The sequence below is a fragment of the Myotis nattereri genome, assembly GCF_964212035.1.
Source record: "Myotis nattereri genome assembly, chromosome: 11".
Classification (NCBI taxonomy): domain Eukaryota; kingdom Metazoa; phylum Chordata; class Mammalia; order Chiroptera; family Vespertilionidae; genus Myotis; species Myotis nattereri.
The window spans coordinates 30,708,055-30,730,767 of NC_138086.1; the positions used below are offsets into that span (position 1 = coordinate 30,708,055).

Consider the following 22,713-nt stretch of genomic DNA (forward strand, 5'->3'; position numbering starts at 1 on the left):
ACATATGGACATATCATTATATCTAAACGTGACATTAGATTTGGCTCTGACTTCTATAAAGAACACAGAAGAATAAAGATATCATATACTTTTACCATTCGATTCCTGTCTTCTGAGGATGAAGATGATTTTCTTTCCCGCTGAGGTCCTGGAGATTTCTGTAATGCTTTCACATTAGTGAGTGAGCCAGGTAATGAGGCAGGGGGGGTGGCAGATAAACCTGTAGTTGACCCTATGTTAGTGAAAGGAAAAATGTATCCATTAAAGGAAGATCAAGCATGTTAATTTATTTATTGGGGGCAGAGGGTGTGGGGAGATTTAGACTTATTTAAAAAATACAGTGCATGTTCAAGTACAGAACTTTTAGAAAGGATAGGCCAAAAAGGGGCCTCATTTGGTAATTAGTACTATAATTTCTTTTAGTTTTCTGGCCAATTTAATGACCCTTGAAACATCTGATTACTGATATACACTTTGCTTATTGGTGCATTTTCTAAGAAGAATCTCTCTAAAATAAGAGATAAATACTAAACAATATTTCCAAGGTTCTTTTTCTTTGACTTAAAAAATCAAAAAATCAAAATCAATTTAACAGCCTATATAAAAAAATCTTTATTTTGTTGCTTCAGCAAACAAATATAAATCAATATAAAAAATATAATATAAAAAAAGATGGAAATCCCCAAATGGAAACATATTCTAATGGCCACAATGTTGAAAATATTTGGCTTCTTCATATTAGCCACTACATTGAAAAAAAAAAAAATCCTACACTACATACTAGACTACTTAAGAGTGAGAGACACTGGTCAGTTTCATTAGTTCCTGAAGGCTTAGTCTAGGAAACAAATATGATTTGTTGCCTGTATACAACAAAGCCAGTGGTTTCTCAAGCTTCTCTGAATAATCCCTGACTGCCTTTATAAGTGAGAGCAAAGTAAGTGATATGGCATCTCAGCCAAGTTACTACAAATGGAAATATTCTATCAGTCAACTGAGTCCACGGGGTGTATTCTTTGAAAGTGGACTCAGTTGGCAGGGTTGCACACTTTCTGATGGGTACTTTTCCAAATGCTGGCTCAGTGGCAATAATTCTAAGTTCATGTACAGTACCTTGTTCAGAGTAGTTCAGGACAATGACTTTTAGTAGGGCCTGAGTACAGTTAAGTAGGACTGAGATATCAAAAAATATTTGCACATACAGAACAAAAAGACTTCAAGAGAATTTAAAAAAAAATATTACTATTCTTTGGAAAGGGGCAGTCACTATCTTTCAAACAGGGATACCAATGGCAACATTTAAATCTGTGTAGAAATTTTATCATTATTACATCATAGGTTACCTACCATGTGAAATTGCCATAATCTCATCTGTAAATTTCTAAAAGAAAATGGAATGTGTATTAACTAGAGCACAATCCATTTTCTACCTTCTATTAATAATTTTCAATATCATAAAGTCTTAACTGTTAGCCCAGGCCTCCCAGTCCTGATCTACTTAGTACTGTACTGATATTATTAAATTACACCACTTGGTCCCGTATGACTTCCAGCCCATTCTATGGATTTTCTGAGAAACAGCTGGACTGAGAGCAAAAATCTGAAACACCACCACTATGTTCAGAATAACTGGCAGACACTAGCAAAAGCCAGTAAATTCTTTAAAACTATTTATAGCAAACTCCTGCCTCAATTTTGACTTTATTTTAAAAAATCAGTTTAACTACTAATTAAAGTTATGGTAAAATAAAATGGGAGATTGAAATTATACTGCTTTTTTCTCAGATTAAGGCATAACTGAAAGTATCAATCCTCAAATTTCCTGAAGTATGCCAAAATATCCCAAATACATTAAAAATATTTTCAAAGCTCCCTACCTCTGATATAATATAAAATATACATGTCCTACATTTAAAAAAGGACACTGCTGATAATACAGAAAAAATAAAGGCAAAAGTCTAGTAAAATCTCATAATAGGGATTTCCATTTACATTTTTACTTTTTTAGAAACCAAAAAAATTGATAACAAGTATTAACAGTCATCAAGGTGACCACGTAAATAGATTAAAATAAAAGGAATTCAAGTAGGACACCCCTCCCACGTTATTTATTGCCACCCACTGAGTTTAAGAAGTTACCAAGACCAAAAAGTAATGCAACAAAAAACATGATGGAAATCTAAGACTTTTCTTGCTTTTAAAATTTATGACAGAAAGCTTGTGGTAGTGAGTATGTGTGACAAGCACATTCAGAGCATTCCAGCCAGGCCAAGCAGAAATTTAGTACTGAAAACTCTCACACTTACAAACACACGCTGTGAAGGTGAGGCACAAACAGTAGCTGTAGTTTATATTTAGTTTGCTTTGGGTGAAAACAAGAAAGAAGAGCCCAACTACCTCTGAACACTGGGCCAGGCTCAAAATCAAACACTATTTCACTGGGGACAGAATGTAGGAGGGGACTGGGAGTCCGGGATTGGTATTTCCGAAGACAGCGCATCAGCTGGTTCAAAGGGGCTGTTAGAAGAGAAAGAGAGGGGCAGGCAGACACAGGAAGACAGACACACAGAAGAAATGAAAGAAGTCATGGGGAATAAATAAGATGAGTTGAAGCCTGCTTCACAAAATAATTCTGGATGTTTAAAACACTGTTTTCAAAATCCCAATGATTTTTTAAAAAATGACTCAGAAGAAAGGATAAGAGATGCCACTTCATTTTAGATACTAAGCAGGCAGTTTTTAAAACTAAGTTAACTTTGTGATGCTAAAATGATGGCAACATTTAAATGCTGGATGTATTGGGCAAAATTTTCAAAAGCCACAGCTACTAAGACATATGAAAGTCAAACTGGCAGCAACATTAATTGGAGGGTTCATGGAATAACAAACAGAAAAAACACTTTTATAACTATATACTATAGTAAATATGAAGTCTAGAGTATTTAATGCAGAGTTATTACTTTGGTAGCTTCACAGGTACACAGAAACACAACAAAAGATGGTTTATACAATGTTCAATATAAAATATCTTTGAAACTGGGCTTAGACATTTTGAAGACAAAGGAGGTCACAGTGAAGAGACCAACTCTAACCAAGGTAAGTAGTATTGCAGTCCTTCCTTATTAGATAGAAGACAGCTGAAAAAGTAAATATGGAGAATCATCTAGAAGAAAACTTTAAGACAGTTTCAAATACCATCTCTTGGAAAAACATTATGTGGGGGTAAATTCTTATTTAAATTATGCAATTTTTAAGAATTTTTTTATGCAATGTTTTCTTATGCCCCCTATTTTTACTGGGTGCTAGAGTGAAAAGTCAGATAAAAATTCTATAAGAAATCTCAATTTAATTTCTTATTTGCTTATTTTATTTACTGGACAAAAAAGGGCAACTGGGCTTCTTTATTAGGGATCCATTATGTAAGATGTACATTTCAAACCCTTTTAGAAGACTGAGGGAAAGAGTTGACAATATCTATCAAATTGAGAAGTTGTAACAGGCAATCCAAGGGATTCTCCAAGAATGATTTTAAAAAATCAAGTTTTAATTGATTCTAAGCTTAATATTTAAATATTGGTGGAGGTTTCCAAAAGAAATTTTGCATCTCCAGCTTTGGAGAGGGTTTGGAATCAATAAAGTGGGTAAAATAACTAAGAATCTCTCCTTGACAACCTTTTAAAATCATAGGTAGTACATTTAAGAACCCTTTTAATGTCTTCTTTTTCTCTATTCATGTTATAAATTAGTTAAAATTTTAATAGAGATAAATGATAAATACTAAAAGAGACAAAAAAAATTTGGGTTTTCTCTACACATTTTTCTCTGTGTCTGTGTTTCATGAAAGAAGCAAATATAAAGGAGACAAGCAGCAAAGCAGTTGCATTTTTCCTTGAGTTTTTAAAAACTGAAATCACCACTTACCTCCATCACTACGAAACCCTTGGTCTCTAATCAAGTCCTACAAATAAATAGTAATGTATATTTTATTCAAAGCATGTGGTAAGAAAGTAATAACAACACTGAATTTTCCACTAAGCATAAACAGAAAGGTTAATTTAAAATAACTCTGATAATTACTTCACAAAACAGAAAAAATATGAAATTAGCTAGTGAAAATGATAAAATCAAAATTTGAAGCAACCTAATCCTATACTGAAGGGATTATTAGTCCTGATTAAATGTTGAAATCCATTTCAGGCCATTCAAAACCAATGGCTGCATCAATTCTTATAAAAATTCTACTGGCACATATTAAGAGCCATAAAATGTTCATACCCTTTGATCCTGTAATTCCACTTCTGGGAATTTTTCCTAAGGAAATAATTCAGAAGAAAAAAATGATATGCACAAAGATGTTTAGTGCAGCATTATTCACCATACTAAAAAATCAGAAATAATTATTTCCCTCTTCTAGGCTTATTGACATATTGGCTAAGTAAATTACGGTGTATAAATTTAATGAGTATTATGCTACTAAAATAATTATAAAGATTGAATCATGAAATGTTTACAATATAATAAAAAACAGAATAAAAAATGTACCCTGATTACAGTAATAAAAATATGATGTGTAAAGACACACTAGACGGACAAAAACAAAAATGACTCAAACAAGAGTTTTGTTAAAATCTGTCATTAAGATGTAGCTTTTTTACAACAGACAATGTTGGGGGTGAGGGGAAGAGTCTTCTGCCAACACAATGCAATTTGGATATTAATAGGCAGAACTTAGATTAATGTGTTTGCCCAATATAACTTAAACGTGAGGAATTGAATGGTCCTAAATGTCTCTAAATAGGCTTAGAGGCTCTTTGCAAACAGGCAGCTTTTTGTTTATGGGCAAAAACAAAGAGTAAATTCTTTACAAAAGTATTTCTATCATGTTCAATGTATCCTATAAAGCCTTTAACATTTTCTATAGAATTATCAACAAATACTCATAGATCTGCAAACAAGGTGCTCGGTGTTGTGTAGCTACCAATAAATATAAAATCCTGGGGGGGGGGTGTGTGTGTCTCACTAACTTTCTATGTAAAGGTACTTTCATACTTTTGCATATACTATTTCCTTAACAAATGCCCTTTCTTCCTAAAACCCCAACTCGTATATTTAATGAACTCCGACCCTTTCATCTTTTACAACCTGGCTTAAATGTTGTTCATATCTGCCATATATTCCTAGATCCAACCAGGTAGAGTTTATTACCCTCTTCAATAAACTATCATTATATATTTTTTTAGATTATTTATTTTTACATGATTCATACATTAGATTATGACTTTGTTGAGGGCAAAGATTGTGTGCTAATTCATCCTTAATTCCGAATTCTAACACAGTGTCTATCCCAGAGTCAATATTAAGTCTTGTTTACTGGAAAAACAAATGGTAAATAACAACTGAAACTGAGTGAAATGATTGACGCTGAACGAAAATGCTAAAGGGTTTACATTTCATCTTGCAATCAATGGGAAGTCAATGACAGTTTGGAACAAGGGAAGAGATAATGATAAAGGTGTAAAAATTAATATGGTGGTAGCATAAAGAATGGAATGGAGAGAGAGAAATCAATGGCAGGAAATCCACTTAGGAGAGTAATGTAGTAAAGTAAGCGGTTCAAATGAAATATAAATATGGGTCCAAATGGTGGTGGCAATAAGAACAAATCTTAGATGCATATCAAAAGGAAAAGGTGATAGATTATGACTAATTATAGGGGAGGATGAAAATGCAAGATATAAGGATGACACTCCAAATGCTCAAGCCTAAGAGAACAGAATAGTGGTGACAATAAGAGATAAAGCAACATAGCCTAAACCAGCGATTTTCAACAAGTGTGTCACAAGAATTTTTAAAATATGCTATTCCTGCCCTAGCTGGTTTTGGCTCAGTGAATAGAGCATCAGCCTGTGCACTGAAGGGTCTCGTGTTCGATTCTCATCAAGGGCACATGCCTGGGTTGTGCGTTCAATCCCCAGTAGGGGGCATGCAGGAGGCAGCCAATAATGATTCTCTCTCATCATTGATGTTTCTATCTCTCTCTCTCCCTCTCCCAAATCAATTAAAATAAATAAATAAAATAAAACATACTACAAATGAGTAATCAGAAATACTGACCTCTTACCCTTAGATCAGTGGTTCTCAACCTTCCTAATGCCGTGACCCTTTAACACAGTTCCTCATGTTGTGGTGACTCCCAACCATAAAATTATTTTCGTTGCTACTTCATAACTGTAATTTTGCTACTGTTATGAATCGTAATGTAAATATCTGATATGCAGGATGTATTTGTTTTTTTTTAAATATATTTTTGATTAAGATATTACATATGTGTCCTTATCCCCACGTTACCCTCTCCCCCCTCCCCCCGCAGGATGTATTTTCATTGTTACAAATTGAATATAATTAAAGCATAGTGATTAATCACAAAAACAATATGTAATTATAATATGTGTTTTCCAATGGTCTTAGGCGACCCCTGTCAAAGGGTGGTTCAACCCCCAAAGGAGTCGCGACCCACAGGTTGAGAACCATTGCCTTAGATTGTCAAATGAAAAAAATGACAACAGCAGCACAATAGCCATCTGGTATGAATGAATCAAAATTGTACCTACATTTTTGTCAGATCAGCAAAAAAAATGTATTTTTTTGGCGTGCCATAGATTTTTAGTAATTAGCTTATGAGTGTCATGAGGTGGAAAAGATTGAAAATCGCTGGTCTAAAGAATGTTTGTTTTGAAAGTAAAGATGAAGGTTACAATTTTGAGTTTCTGAGAACAGACATAACCTAGAAATAAGATTTGTTTTCTTATTTCATTATCTGTTTATTCCCATATTCCCTTCTCCTACATCTTTCTTCCTTTGTATTCCAATCTAACTAGGCTGAGGAAAACCTTACTGAGAAAATTAGTATTAGGAAAAGGTCAGTTAAAATGAATCCAATAAAAATACAGAAAAAAAAATCACAGTAAAAAGTTAGAAGAAAGTCTGATTTGGGAATTTTTCTTTAAAAATAAAATTAAAATTTATAATAAGGTTTATTTCTTTTACATTAAGTTATAATTTCAAAAATATGCTAATTCTTAGAATAAATACAGAAAGAATAAAGTTTTTATTGGTCATAATATCAAACTTATATGACAGCACAAATTGAAATTCTTAATTTCAAGTTCATCTTTTACACCAGAATAATAGTCATTTTAATAAAACTTTTAGCCTGGTCAGTGTGGGTCAGTGGTTGAGTGTTGACCTATGAACCAGGAGGTCTCAGTTAGATTCCCCATCAGGGAACATGCCCGGATTTCGGCCTCAATCACCAGTAGGGGGTGTGCAGGAGGCAGCCCATAGATGATTCTTTCATCACTGATGTTTCTATCTCTCTCTCCTTTCCTCTCTGAAATCAATAAAAATATATTTAAAAATAATTTTAGGGGACTCTACCCTTCAAAGGCCTCTTTCTTTTTTAAATTTAAATTCTTTATTGTTTGAAGTATTACACAAGTCTCCTTTTTCCTCTCCCAGGCTGCTACCAGCCCCCAGCACATGCCCTCACCCCCCTACTGTCTTGTGTTCATTGGTTATGCTCATATGCATGCATACAAGTCCTTTGGTTGATCTTTTACCCCCTCCTCCCATCATCTTCTATTCCCTCACCCCACAAGGGCCTCTTTCAATCCTTTGATATTTAATATGTATATTTTTTATTGACTTCAGAGAGAAAGAAGAGGGAAAGATAGAAACATCAGTGATGAGAGAGAATCACTGATCAGCTGCCTCCAGCATGCCCCCTATTGGGGATTGAGCCTGAACCCAGGCATGTGCCCTTGACTAGAATTGAACCTGGAACCCTTCAAATCCACAGGCCGACGTTCTAGCCCAGTGATGGCGAACCTTTTGAGCTCGGCGTGTCAGCATTTTGAAAAACCCTAACTTTAACTCTGGTGCCGTGTCACATATAGAAATTTTTTGATATTTGCAACCATAGTAAACCAAAGACTTGTATTTTTGATATTTATTTTATATATTTAAATGTCATTTAACAAAGAAAAATCAAGCAAAAAAATGAGTTCGCATGTCACCTCTGACACGCGTGTCATAGGTTCGCCATCACTGCTCTAGCCACTGAGCCAAACCAGATAGGGCAATCCTTTGATATTGAAATAATTTTCATTTAAAGAGCCCATTATATTGTCATCCTTATGAATTTTGTGTTTTCTTTTATTACCTAGACTGACTTAATTCTATGTATTTGTCAATGGCTTTATATGATTTGAGTAGTTCTCTAGTCACTTTTTACAGTGTTCATAAAATCCTTAAAATCTTTTTTTGTGTGTGTGCCAGATTTGAAATAAGTTTGCATTATGTTTTCATTGAAATGTTGGATATTAATGTAAAGGGGTTGGGACGCAGGCTGATATTAAATGGCAAGGGATGCTTGAGTGGAAACTAGTATGTTTTCCTGTTAAGACAATTTTTGCTTCTCTATTCCACCTTGTAATTATGAGGACTCACATAAGGAATGCCTGTATAATGAGAACAACCTGACTTCTAACACATATAACCACCTCATTAACTCCAAGACCCTGCTTACACAGTTTCAATTTCCTTTTTAAATATATATAATTACTTTCCAAAGCAAAAAAACAAAACAAAACAAAACCCAAAAACACCTTGTGGATTTTCTGTTTCGTTATTGATTACAGAGATTAAGGATAATCTATCCTCTTTATTCTAAAGCACAAGTTCTGAAGAACATAATATCTAATTCCAAGATTGTTCCAAGGGTCTCAGCCCAACACAGCTCAGACGGCAAGGGCACTTTTATCCTCTTCTGTGTAACTCAGTTATTGGGATGACCAATTAAATGAACCAGTCCTGTTGGATTGATCCTGTGTGCTTCATCTTTTTTCTCTTCTCTTCCTCTCTTTGTCTGTATCAGGGACTGGCAAAATATAATGAACTGGCCATCTATTCTTATAAATAAAATTTTAGTGGAATACAGCCACATCCATTTGTTTATAATGCATTGTCTATGGCTGCTTTCACACTACAATGGCAGAGTTCAATAGCTGTCATTAAAAATCACATGGCCCACAGCCTAAAATATTTACTATCTGGCCCTTTAAGGAAAAGTTTGTTGACCTCCTGATCTATATTACAGGGAATTTTCTGTCTTATTTTCTAATTCTTTTACTGAAACAAATATTTTTTGATGATTTATTATGTATTTAGTTCTAAGATAGGTGCCAAAGGAGCTATATTAGGAATTGTTTCTGCTGTCCAGAAGTTAAGGTCTAATTGAAGAATTGACACTAATGTACATAATTAAATTACAGTGTGCAAGATAATATAGGAAAGTAAAAATGTCAAGAGTGACCAGCCAGAAGGTGGTTAAAATAACTGAAGAGGTGAGGCTACAATATATGATGATGAAACCAGAGATGATGCATTTTAAACAATGAATGATTAAAACTTAATGACAAACTTTACATTAAAAAAATATACCCAAGTCAAGATGTGTATAGAAACAGAATACAATGGTATACTCAATAAAGTAAAAAAGATAAGGTAGTTTTACATGTAAAATACATAAAGCAATGATTAGTCCTTAGGGTTATTTAACACAAAGTTATAGAAATTTAGGTTAAGATTTCAAATTGATTTAATGAAAAAACCTACAACTGTATTCTTATTTTTTCTTTATCATAAAATGGCCAAGTGGATTATCTGTTAAATAAATGAAAATAGGACTGGTGGTGTCTTAAGGGGGAAAAAATCAGAATAAGCCTGTAACTTGGTACCAGTTAAGCATTTAATGCGATCAGAGAAGATGGCAAGGCTTTTCTGATCTGTATTTCATAAAAGTCTATCACTTATTACTGTGATTAATGAAAGATGATACTTATTTCTGATTTATATTAGAACTGTAGCAGAAAAGTAAATACACTTGAATTTTTTAGTTCTAACAATGCTGGATACTTACGTCAATATTGACAGGTTCTATTGTGTTTATATGCACATTTGGAGCCGATGAGGACCGATCTCGTTGTCCAAACTGATTTCGATGATCTTCATCTGCTGGTCGGAAAGGCTGTGGAATTGGAATGGATTTTGAAGGAGATGGACTGGTGAGCATTTGGGGCCTGGAAAAATCAAGTCATTTGAAGATAAGGTTCAGAGCAACTTTATAGAGATAATAACATTTAAAAAAATGGATAATATAAAGATTTCCTTGTTTTCATATTCTCAAATAAAATTGTTAAAATAAAGCATTAATAACCCAGCAGGAATGGGTTTTAAAAGTATTAGTTTAAAAAACTGATATGCCTTCAACTATTAACCTCCAGGGACTATCAATGATAACATTGATTCTTAGCCAGAAAACTCCAGGGAAACCTACAAATGGCTAGAAATGGCCTATGGTTAATCAGCTGAAGAAACTCTTGTCTTTTAAAGTTACACAAGAATGTTCTAGGTCAGGGGTGGGGAACGTCTGGCCCGTGGGGTGGGCCATATAAGGAACAAAAAATTATTTGGTCTGGCCCTGCCAAGACGTTAATTAAATGCTTGACCAAATATAGCAGGTTAATTTTTAAGTTGATAATTTTGTATGGCTCGGGAATGATGTTATAAATATCCAAATGGCCCCTGGCAGAAAAAAGGTTCCCCACCCCTGCTCTAGGTAGAGACTGAGCGAACAAAACCTGCCTTTTTTTTTTTTTTTACCTTTTCCATTCCTTGATAGTTGAAGTTACTAAAATGACATTTTTAAGGAAAGTATTAGGCAATTATAAGTATTTTGAGAATATGCATGTGTATTTCAGGACCTGAAAGATATACCTGTTACTCTATCCAAGAGGTGAATTAAAATCCTGAACAACAGTAAATGATCATTTCCAAACTCAAAAGCTGATCCTGATCCTTATAGTATCAGTCTCCTATGTTTTGGAATATTTACTAGTACTATGCCCAAGAACTGACACAAGAGACATGTAAGAATCATATACATGAAGCACTAAAGCAAGTATTTTTAAAAATAGCTTTTTGATGAAGCCATGAAAATAGGTTACAGAGAGGTCTATATTTTATTACTGCAGATAAAAAAAGTCTCTCTCATCACTGTCCCCAAAGTAAATCACAGAGCACACTAAAGATTTGACAGACTGTAAATAGCTGTGAGGAGTCTATGCCCCTCAGAAAGATATCCAAGGGAGCTGGGAAGTGAGAATCACTTGAAAAATAAGATGAGCTCCATCAGGACCAATGAATGACTCAGTGCTAAGAGCCTCTCTTCAGATTGGTTATCATTCTACCTCATCTTATGCAAACTCTAATTAATCAGTATTATTTAGTGGTTAAGACATAGCCAGAAAGACAATGTTGTGAAGATAAAAAGATATTTTGTGCCATGACCAGTTTGGCTCAGTGGAGAGAGCGTCGGCCTGCGAACTGAGGGGTCCCAGGTTCGATTCTGGTCAAGGGCATGTACCTTGGTTGCGGGCACATCCCCAGTAGGGAGTGTGTGGGAGGCAGCTGATTGATGTTTCTAACTCTCTATCCCTCTCTCTTCCTCTCTGTAAAAAATCAATAAAATATATATATATTTTTTTAAAAAAAGATATTTTGTGAGGGGAGAGGGTTTAAAGAAGAACAGGAAGAAAAGACATACAGTAGAAAAAAAATAAAGGTTTGAAGAAGCAAAGAAGCCAAACAGTGACAAAAACCTTAAGGACAGAGCATGTTAACAGAATCTAAATCAACCCAGTTTATAGTTTACTTCTCTGAAGCACACTATTAAGGATAGGGAAAGAAATATGCACTTTGTCTATTCATATTAACTAAACGAATCCAAGTAATAATAAAATGCTAGGTACTTTAAAAATATTGGTATTAGCCTAATGAAAATTATAGGTAAAGACTGATAAAATTGGCATTTAGGAAAATTAGCATGCTCCACTGGTCTCTTTATTCTGTTAAGAAATTTTTCGTTTGTGACAGAGCTGTCTTTACTTTTGCTTTAGGCAACCAAATGTACACCCTATGCTAAAAGATTTTGGGAGCAGGTAAAAGAATGTAAAAATGACAATATTAGGTTTTTTTTTAAGTTTGGGAAAGTGCAGATTTTTATAAAGCTATTATATATAGGCTGATTTGAAATCTCAAGGCAATAGCATACATTAAGTTAGGACTTGAAGACAGAAAAAGTCCGAATTAACTACAAGATAGACTAATTAATATAACTGATTTGATGACATCATAAGTGACAGCAACTCATTCTTGAAACTTAGTGAATTAAAACAGCAATATGTAGCATATATCAAATTAGAAATATATATGCAAAGGATATTAGTCCAGAAGTAAGAAAAACAAACCCTGGATTTAATCTGGTAAGTTTTATTATGATATCTAAAGAAAAAAATGGATATACTAGACAAAAAGGATATCTACTTATTACATAAAGCCAGGAAGAATATAATTTTCCAGCTGGTATCTAACACCACCCAGGGAATGATATGCGCTGTTCCACAAAGTCAATTTATCTAGCCTTGAAGGCAAGTGTATTATAATTTAGGAGAACACTTCAAGTTATTATGTCCTGATATCATGAACATCTGAACCTTGTCCTAATTCCAACCTTAACAAAAACAATCTTTTGATTATAATTTGGTTTCACATAAATATCTTTCAAAGTAGGGTGAGCGTTGGTCCATACAACAAAAGAAGTTTGGTCTACACAACAGGTCTATTTCTCGCTGAAATGAATTACCTGGCATTCTAAATTAGTGTTTTCTGATTCTGGTTAATGTGAACCAGTATATCCCTCTCTCTCATCATTTCTGGGAATTGATAAAATTGAATTTCCATGCTAGCAATTCTTTACTAAAACCAAGGCAATTTATACCATGTAAAGTATGTTGGCAATCAGCAAACTGGCTTTCACCTCATGATATGTCTACCTTAATCTTGCTGCAAACCTCTTTAAAGTAGTACCAAATAAAAAATAAGTTTTTTTTTTTTTTTTTTTTTTTTTTTACCTTTAACACCCTTCAGTAAATTATCAGTTAGTTTAGGTCTCATTTTTAATCTTGAATATTAAAAATTCTGAGGCAAAGTGACTACCTCTGTTCAGCGATATGCAACTTTTAAAATGCTGCCTTTTCAATAATGTATACATTCCAAAGAATTTTTTAAAAGTAGAAAAGTGGGTGCCGCTAATTTCTTATCCAAACTGGGCAATGTATCACTTCTCCAATATGTCTTGGTTACATCTATTTTTGTATGTGTTTCACGACCATCATGATTGTTGCCAGACTATTAACAAAATGCAAAGAAATTCTGATATAGAACAGAATTGGCATCTGCCTTTTCAGACTATCCCTATACACTTGTAACAGAAAAGCATCAGGAAAACAAAAGTTTAAACATCTTCCCCATAATTTTCTCAAGACCAGAATCTACTTCAGATTACTATGAATGAAGTACCTATGGCATAGGCAAATGGTTTTTTTTTTTTTAAATATATTTTATTGATTTTTTACAGAGAGGAAGGGAGAGAGATAGAGAGTTAGAAACATCGAGGAGAGAGAAACATCGATCAGCCGCCTCCTGCACATCTCCTACTGGGGATGTGCCCGCAACCCAGGTTCATGCCCTTGACCGGAATCGAACCTAGGACCCTTCAGTCCGCAGGCCGACGCTCCATCTACTGAGCCAAACCGGTTTCGGCGCAAAACTATTATTTTTTTTAATATATTTTATTGATTTTTTACAGAGAGGAAGGGAGAGGGATAGAGAGTTAGAAACATCAATGAGAGAGAAACATTGATCAGCTGCCTCCTGCACACCCCCTATTGGGGATGTGCCTGCAACCAAGGTACATGCCCCCGGCCGGAATCGAACCTGGGACCCTTCAGTCTGCAGGCCTACGCTCTATCCACTGAGCCACGCCGGCCGGGCGCAAATGGTTTCTTAATTTAAAACTAGCATTCCCATCACTGGTAAGCAAATGTCCTCATCATTACCATTAATAACTTTCAGAGAGGCCATGCTAATTTCATTATGATATTCTCTAACTCTGCTCACAGAACTGGGACTTGACATTAGAAAGGCATCACAGTCTATAGAATCTGTCAGGAGTAAATGTCACAGTTAAGGGATTAATTAAAAATCAAAACAATAATATTTTGATTTGCTCTCCTAAAAATATACAGCTGCATACAAATGATAAAAACAGCAGGTGTAAGATGACTCCACCAAAGGGGGTAACTGTTACAACCTGTCAAAAGAACATAGTGGTTGCATCTTCTATGTTGTCCAAAATAAGTAAATACACCCACTCCTTAATACAAGTTTTTTTGCTAAAATTTCTAGCCTATTACATCTCCAGAAAGGTTGGCTTCATAAAAATTATAGGCCTATTTTGACTGTCAACTTATTATTATTTTTTAAATATCTCTGGGTAGAATAGCATTACATTGTGAAAAATGAGAAGAAGTAGGGTTAAAACTGACAAATATTTCTGATCTTAATTAATTATCTCTAGAATAGTCTAGAACAGAATGCTGTGTGGAGACTTATTTTTAACTGTATGCTTCCAGATATAGTATAATTTATACTTTCTCAAATCCCATAGGGAAAGAGTAAACAGACCTGTGTAAGAAATGCTTCAAAGCAAACCGGCATCTTCTAAACTCATCATCATCTTTTTTCCTAGTATGAAACTTGAATATGTGGATGACTATGTATACCTCTTTATCCTCCACAACTAATTAATACTATTAATTTTTTCTTTTACATATTATGAATATCCATTCCTTCTGTATGCTGCTACTACTTCAGTTCAAGTCTTCATTGCTTCTCACTGTTTTCACAACCAGCATCCTAGTTGGCCTTCTTTACAACAGACATCTCTCTATCAATCTATCTGTATATCACTGTTAAGTGATTCTTTCTTTAAAACCATTTTCATCAGGTTAGTCCTCTGCTCAAAACACTTTAGTTCTTTTTTTCCTTCTTATGTGTAGTGTAAATTCCAGACTCTCTAATCTAGTTTTACACATACTTCTTCTCCACTTAGATTAGGCTCTCTTCACTATCTCCTAAACATGCCATTGCTATTCCCTTTATTTATGCTATTTCTAACTGCCCCTCCCCTCTTCCCCCCTTCCTGCCTCCCAATCACCAGGTTTTTATTCCCCAGGCTAATTCAGACTTTTAGAATTCTTCAAGGTCCAATTTAAATCCCACTTTCTTCATTAAATTATCTTGACTACTCTCTCTCACTATCCTTTTCTCCTGTAAACATGGTAATATTTGTCTTTATCACATAGTTTTAAATACTGTGTCATAAACTATAGATTTTAATTATATATTATTTTTATTGTTTGCCACTGTCTCATATGTTAATGCTAGGATTCTAAATGGAAGTCTTGTACTTTTATATCTGATATTACCCAATAAAGTGATGAGCACAAGGCAGGGACTCTAAATCCCATGTATCTATACCAAATGCATATTAAAAACCTAACTGGTGTAATAAAATAAGTTTATTACAATCCAGATGTTGAAAAAGTTTATAGTAAACCAAAGATCCAAAAGAAACCAGCTCAAATAGCAAGCCACTGAACAGCAGGAGTCAAATCATACCCAAAAGAATCGGAGGAGTATGTGGAAGGGGATGATCCAGATGTAAGGGTAGTCTCTGCAAAGGAGGCCTCCTCCTGTGGTATTGGGTGGTGTTCAAAAAACTTGGAGACAAACAGCAAACTGTGAGGCAAAAACAAAAACAAAACAAAACAAACCTAACTTGTGCAAAACCCAGAAGCTTCATACATCAGAATACATTATAGAGTTAACAGAAATATCGGAGATCAAATTCCATTTTTAGAAATGGTTGTTAAATTAAATTAGTTGTGCTTTTGGCTTATTTTTAAAAATTAAATTGCATTTTCAAAGGCAAGCTCAGAATCTAAAACTAATTGTTCTATATGGCAAATTTCTACATATCAGAAGGGAAAAATCATGCTTTATGTTAAGGAATTAGAAGAAAATGTAACTATTGCAAAGTCAGATTACATCATTATAATATACTTTAAAATACAGAGTTGAATTCTATTTGCTCAAGTGATCATGAAAAGTAGTAATACCTTAACAGCAGCAGCAACTACAACACACAAAAAGATTTTTAAAAGAGACTTAGTCTAATTTGTTAGAGAAGCTCTAGCATAAAAAGCAAATAAAAATTTTAGAAAAAGATACATTAGGTACAAAGATTTTACATCTCACTTTTAAATAAATTGGGGGTGCAGGTGGGGTTAAAGGGGGTAGAGATGTAGAGATAGGAAGAGAGAGAGAGAGAAACAGAATTTACAAAATAGCTGACAGAATCAGATTCTTTGATCTGTGGTCCAAAAATATAATAGTTAGCTTAATTGAAACAACAACTGCTCTCCTCCCCAAAACTACCTATAAGTGATTTCTATGGGTAAGGGATCTTTATTAATTGAAAGAGAATATAAAACATAAATGAAATGTGTAGCTGAACCAGAAATACAATTTTGGAGTAAAATACAGGCTATACTACATACTACTCTCCAGATACACTTAAAAAAAAATTCCCTGTAACAACTCTACTGCACAAAAAATTCCCACAGACTCTAAGACATACCAGTTTCACATTCAGAAAAGTTAAATGCAATATGGTAGATAGAATCTTTTTTGATTACTTACTCAAGTTGGTCATAATTAACACACATCAGTGGAACCTCTGTACTACAACGCTGGTGAAATTTATAACCACATGTTTGACAGCGGAAACCCTGGAAAAGCAGCTTTCGACAAAAGTCACAAAATGCTAAGGTGAAAAAAGTTTTCCGTACCTGCAAAGTAAAACATCATAGAGGATTTCAAAACTTGCAAAAATCTTTTTAGCAATCAACTTATTTACTCTCTTGTTTAAAATAGTAAACCTTTTACATATTCATAGTATGAGAACTGCCTTACACACTAATATACTCAAATGAAAACCAGTGGCTTCAACATAGTAGACTAATATGTATTATCTCCCACCCAATATCCAATTTAAAAAAATCAGAAGTCTTGATGGGAAATGAATAAAAAATTCAAAACTAATTTCAATCTTGACTACATAAAAATAAAAGTAAAGATTAGATAAGAAGAGGGAATAGAACTTAAAGGTAAGGGTACAATTTAATTGTACAAAGAAAGAAGTTACAAGATGCTCACCAGTGTTACTATTTAAAACCTTTACAAAGGTATCCAACAGAGGACCCACAACGCCCCCCCCCCCCAAAAAAAAAACGCAATGGGAGGAGGGAAAATGTAAAAACATTTATAATTATAAAAGACAAAGCTATCTGTAATTTTATGAAAATCAAAACAACCCTGCCTAAACTTACTAACTAGGTTAAGAAACAGGAAAATCACCTAAAAGACAGTAAGAACAACTTAACAAGCATCATTTTGTTAGAGGATTAGAACACCTAAATGCATTTGTGAACACTCCTCTGTGAAACTTAAAAGACAACATGTAAAAACTCCACTCAGAGGCAAATGCTCTCCAACAACGATTTTCAACCTTTTTCATCTCATGGCACACATAAACTAATTACGAAAATTTTGCGGCACAAAATACACATTTTTGCCATTTTGACAAAAAATGGGTATAATTCTGATTAATTCATACTGGATTGCTATTGCTGTGTTGGCTGTTGTCATTCTTTTTATTTGATAATCTAAGGGAAAAGAGGTCAGTGCCTGACTAAACAGTCAGGTATTGCATGTTTCAAAAGTTTTTGCAGCCCACGGGTGTGCCTCTTGTGGCACACCAACACCAGCACACCTCCTGTGGCGCCTCTGAATGAAAACAGATCATCTACCACACCTGGGTCACATAAACAGAACTATGCTAGGGAGGCTCTCTCTTTTTTGGTTGTTTTAGGGATGCTCTACCTTGATAACTACCAAAGCTAGAAACTGTTTGAAAAGTATTAATTTGTGTAAATAATAAGCAGAAAACATAAAAAGGTGAAACAAATACCAAAATGTTAACAATGTCTATTTCAAAGTGGTGAGAGCATGGGTGACTTCTATTTTGTCCTGTTTTTTTTTTTTTGCTGCATATTCTCAATTCATCTTAGTTTTTCAGACAGTTTTAATCAAAAACTAAAGTAAAAAATATATTTTGCACTATGACCCAGGACACATCTGTATTCATGTAACAATACTTACCCTAACTACATACATATACATTAGAATTTTCTAATCTATTACATGTAAATGCTTTCCACAAATCATTAAATTGAACATAATACCCACAGTTTACCAAACTCTTCTCAATAAACATATTTAACAGAATTAAAAGTTATTTTAAAATGTTTCATCAAACAATAGCAGGCATCTTGGCATATCATCCATTCTGGCTTGTGAGAACATTTAGGTAGTTTTATAAATGACTTTTGTTTTCTTCATCTTCTTTTCTATTATCACTTTCTAGGGGATTTAAAAAGGCAACTGCTTGTTTTTAGCTTTGTTCCTTTTCCATTTGTTTCTGGATATACAAGAAATTAGAAGATCTTTAACATTTATGTGACCATTATTTGCCAAAGTCAAGAGAATCTTTTATGCTGCTAGCATAATTTCAGGAGATAGAGCACAGAAAAATACAAAACTTTCACATAGGAATAAGCATTTTATAGTCATCTCATCTTCTTTGCTAACCATTCAGACCTTCACTCTCCTGATAATCTGTATCATGAAACCCTAATTTCTCTTCCTGCATTAATTTACTCAATTGTAACCTTTCTTACTATCACTGACTTGAAAATTATGTGTAACTGGTTGTGTGTATATGTAAAGGAGAAGAGAGAGAGAGAGAGAGAGAGAGAGAGAGAGAGAGAGAGAGAGAGAGAGAGAGAAAGACAAGAGGGGAGAAGGGAGAAGCAGAGAGCAGAGAAAAATATCTGAGAGGAGAAAACATGGGTATGCACTTTAGTATAAATTGCAAGTGATATATTCAGGATGGAGCAAAAGTAGGCTTATAGTTGTGAGTACACAAAAAGTTGTATTATTTTCCATATGAAAAATTATAAACCTACTTTTGCCCACCCTGTACCTGTATTTTTAAGTATATGTTTGTCAATAAAGGTGAACACAGAAAGGTGTTTCTTTTCTTTTGGGTCACAATTTAGGCTTATTCTGAATTTGAGCATATTAAAACATGGATGGTAAATTAATGGGAGGCATAGACCAGGCAATCTGCATGCATTAATTTGTAAGGTGTGGGGCTGTCTGAAGGAAAAATGGGAAGGGCTAGACAAATGACATCTGTTTCAAATCTTGTTTCCCTACTTTCCCTGTCATCCTTCACTCCACCAGTTCTTAAGGATTCTAGGGATATAGGCAAATACTGAAGGAATTGCTTTTATAAAAGACGCTATGAAACCATAAGGCAGCAGCAGCATCCCTTGAATAGCCAGCAAAATCCAACAGAGATGCAAAGAGAGTACAGGCTTTTACTTTGCCTCTATTTGGAACTCGGGAGGCAACCAATCGATGTGTCTCTCTCACATCAATGTTTCTGTGTGTCTCTCCCTTTCCCTTCCACTCAGGGGAGTAGTATGATTATATATGAGTTTAGAATAATTGCTAAAACCCATATCTAATTATTCTAAAACACATATCTAGTCACATTTCTCCCCTGCTTACAATCATTAAATTTCCAATTACTTTACAGAAAAGTCCAAGTCTTTAACATGGCTTACAAAGACTCTCATGAACTTGACTGCTTACTCTAGCCATAACTCTTATTATTTTTAACATCCCCCTCCTCTAACTTTGTAACATCCATTCTGAACATTATTATTGCTGTTGTTGTTGTTATTATTATTATTATTATTATTGTTAATCCTCACCTGAGGATATTTTTCCATTGATTTTTTGAGAAAATGGAAGGGAGAGGGAGAGACACACAGAGAGAAACATTGATGTGAGTGAGACACATGGATTGGTTGCCTACCGCATGCACCCTGACCAGGGCTGGGGATCGAGCCTGCAACCAAGGTATGTGTCCTTGACTGGAATTGAACCTTGGAGCCTTCAGTCCATGGACCAATGCTCTAGCCACTGAGTCAAACTGGTTAGGGCTAAACATTTTTTTAAAACTGAAAAGGTAACATGTTTTCTTGCTTACTTTTCCCTTCACTCTTCTCTGCTATTCCCTCATCCATTAGACCTTAGTTTTGATAATCTTCATTTGGGAAACCTTCTGACCCCTCAAAGGCAGGTTAGGAGTCTCCACTCTGTATATCTATAGCACTTTACACATACAGTTATTACAAATGTTTATAAAATTTCTTATTAAATCAACTGTCTCTCTACTCAAAGGCCGGGATACTTTTTTCCTTATTCATTGTTATATTATCATATTAGACACAGTGTTGGTAACTGGGAGGTTTTCAATAAACATTTACTGGAAGGTCTCCAATAGTGCTGAAAGGATTTCCATACTCTGGAACTAACCTGCAGTTTGCTTTCATTACATTCCTATATCAAAGACCTTCCTGAGGCACTATTTTAGTACAATTTTCTGATTAGCAACTTAGGTCTTCTTTTATCTCCCCATATCTGATTCCTAGCTAAGCATAATAATTAAGAAAAAGAATAGTAATCACTATGAAATGTAAGCTCAATTGTTTTTTTATTCCTAAAATCTTACCACTCAAAATTCTACACTGAGTTAAAATTCAATAGTAATGAACTTCCTAGTTCATCATTATAAAACTATTTGCATAGTAAATCTGATTGATGTTAAGTGTATTTTACACTTGTTCAGAAGATGCCTTGATTATTGAAATACTTGATTTCATTATTCACCACTAATAGAGCCCTGAATACACAAACCCCCATGGAAATCATCTCATCAATTGTCTGCTTTAAGAGCCCAGCTGTACTAATCACCAAGGCACATGGAAAAACACTTGAAGCCGAAATGGTAGCAATAACTATCCATCTAGAAAAAAATAAACTATGGTTAAAATTTCAGATATATAGATAAGACATTTACTCCTGTCTTGCAGATCACTCTAATCCTGGCTTTTGCCTACCCTTTTAGAGGACAGGTTCTCAAGCTCTGGGAACTGAGTCCTCATCTATAAGGTAGAGAGGTTTCACTTTTCAGGCTTTATGCTGGTGACACTTAGCTTAGGCTAGGTTCTAGCAAGTGCAAACACCAAAGGGAGAAGTCATCAAAGAGAGTTTCATTCTTTCATTTTTTTTTCAAAGAGAGTTTTAATGTCTTCTTTCAGTCCTCAAGGAGAGCTGTGCCACTTCCATTAACTTATACTTTAGAAAATTTTATGCAAGTATGTCAAGATGTATGCAGAAAGATTCTGTTTAGGCCTGTACATAATAGATTTTTAAAACAACATCTAAATGTCTATTATTAGAGGGATGGCTAATTATACAGAATTTATACTATTCTTACAGATTATGCAATCATTATAAAAATAAAACTAGGTATATTGCCCTAACCGGTTTGGCTCAGTGGATAGAGCGTCGGCTTGCGAACTGAAAGGTCCCAGGTTCGATTCCAGTCAAGGGCATGTACCTTGGTTGCGGGCACATCCCCAGTAGAGGGTGTGCAGGAGGCAGCTGATCGATGTTTCTAATTCTCTATCCCTCTCTCTTCCTCTCTGTAAAAAATCAATACATTAAAAAAAAAAGATTGCTTAAAAAAAAACTAGGTATACTGACATAAAAAGATGTCTGTGAAGCAAAGAACAAGACTCCATTTTTAGTTTAAGAAAAGGAAAGAAATGGGAAATAATGAAGATAAAAGAGGGGAAAAGAGAAAATGAAAGAAGAAAAACCATAGGGTCATAGATATAAGCATATATGTTTATAAATATACGTAGAAAGAATTTGGAAGACTATACAAAGGTTGATTAATACTAGTTTACCTCTAGTCGGGTATTTTCACTTTTTTACTTGCTATACATTTTGTGCCTTTTAAATTTTCTTTTCATAATGAGCATGTATTGTTTTTAAATTCAAAAGAAAGTATAATGACTCAAGTAAAACTCTTTAGTTTAAATTCAAGTTTTTTAAAGAACTGATTTTTAACTGAGGTAAACTATGAATCCCCAAATTATTCATTCATATTTCATATTTCCTAAATAAAAATTCATTCACAGAACATAAACATTTTAAAATATATATTTATTTGATTTCAGAGAGGAAGGGAGAGGTAGAAACATCAATGATGAGAGAGAATCACTGATTGGCTGCCTCCTGCACGTCCCCTACTGGGGATTGAGCCCGCAACACGGGCATGTGCCCTTGGCCTGAATCGAACCTGGGACCCTTCAGTCCACAGGCCAACGCTCTATCCACTGAGACAAACCAGTTAGGGCAACATAAACATTTCTGACATTTCAAAAAAAATGTAAAGGTACATACAAAGTTGTGTGTTGTAAGTGGAACATTTTCCAATACTTCGACATGCAATTCCTCTCCAGTAAGCCAGGAAATATCAGTGTCCCATCCAATTGGTTTCTTCTCTCTGAAAAGTGTAGACACAAGCCTTCCTTGGTAATCATACCTAAAAACCTTCATATACCTCATGCTGAAGATACAGAAATTGGTTAGTGAGTGGCCAATAATGGTGAGGGAGTTTTGGCTCCCTGGTCTTCTATTGTT

The 22,713-nt window shown here is 34.4% G+C and overlaps 1 protein-coding gene across 2 annotated transcripts in view; it reads right to left on the reverse strand.

Moving 5' to 3' along the window:
* Nucleotides 1-22,713, reverse strand: part of BRAF (B-Raf proto-oncogene, serine/threonine kinase) — a 147,280-nt gene that overhangs the window by 50,122 nt on the left and 74,445 nt on the right. Inside the window, exons 5-12 of one of the 2 annotated variants that reach the window (XM_081102483.1) lie at nt 22,474-22,576; nt 16,726-16,874; nt 15,643-15,762; nt 9,980-10,139; nt 4,276-4,311; nt 3,922-3,958; nt 2,398-2,517; nt 96-232 (exon numbers count right to left, since the gene is read on the reverse strand). In XM_081102483.1, coding sequence (XP_080958609.1) covers nt 96-232; nt 2,398-2,517; nt 3,922-3,958; nt 4,276-4,311; nt 9,980-10,139; nt 15,643-15,762; nt 16,726-16,874; nt 22,474-22,576 — 862 coding nt within the window. The remainder of the gene's footprint in view (nt 1-95; nt 233-2,397; nt 2,518-3,921; nt 3,959-4,275; nt 4,312-9,979; nt 10,140-15,642; nt 15,763-16,725; nt 16,875-22,473; nt 22,577-22,713) is intronic. The other variant, XM_081102482.1, reaches the window with a different exon arrangement.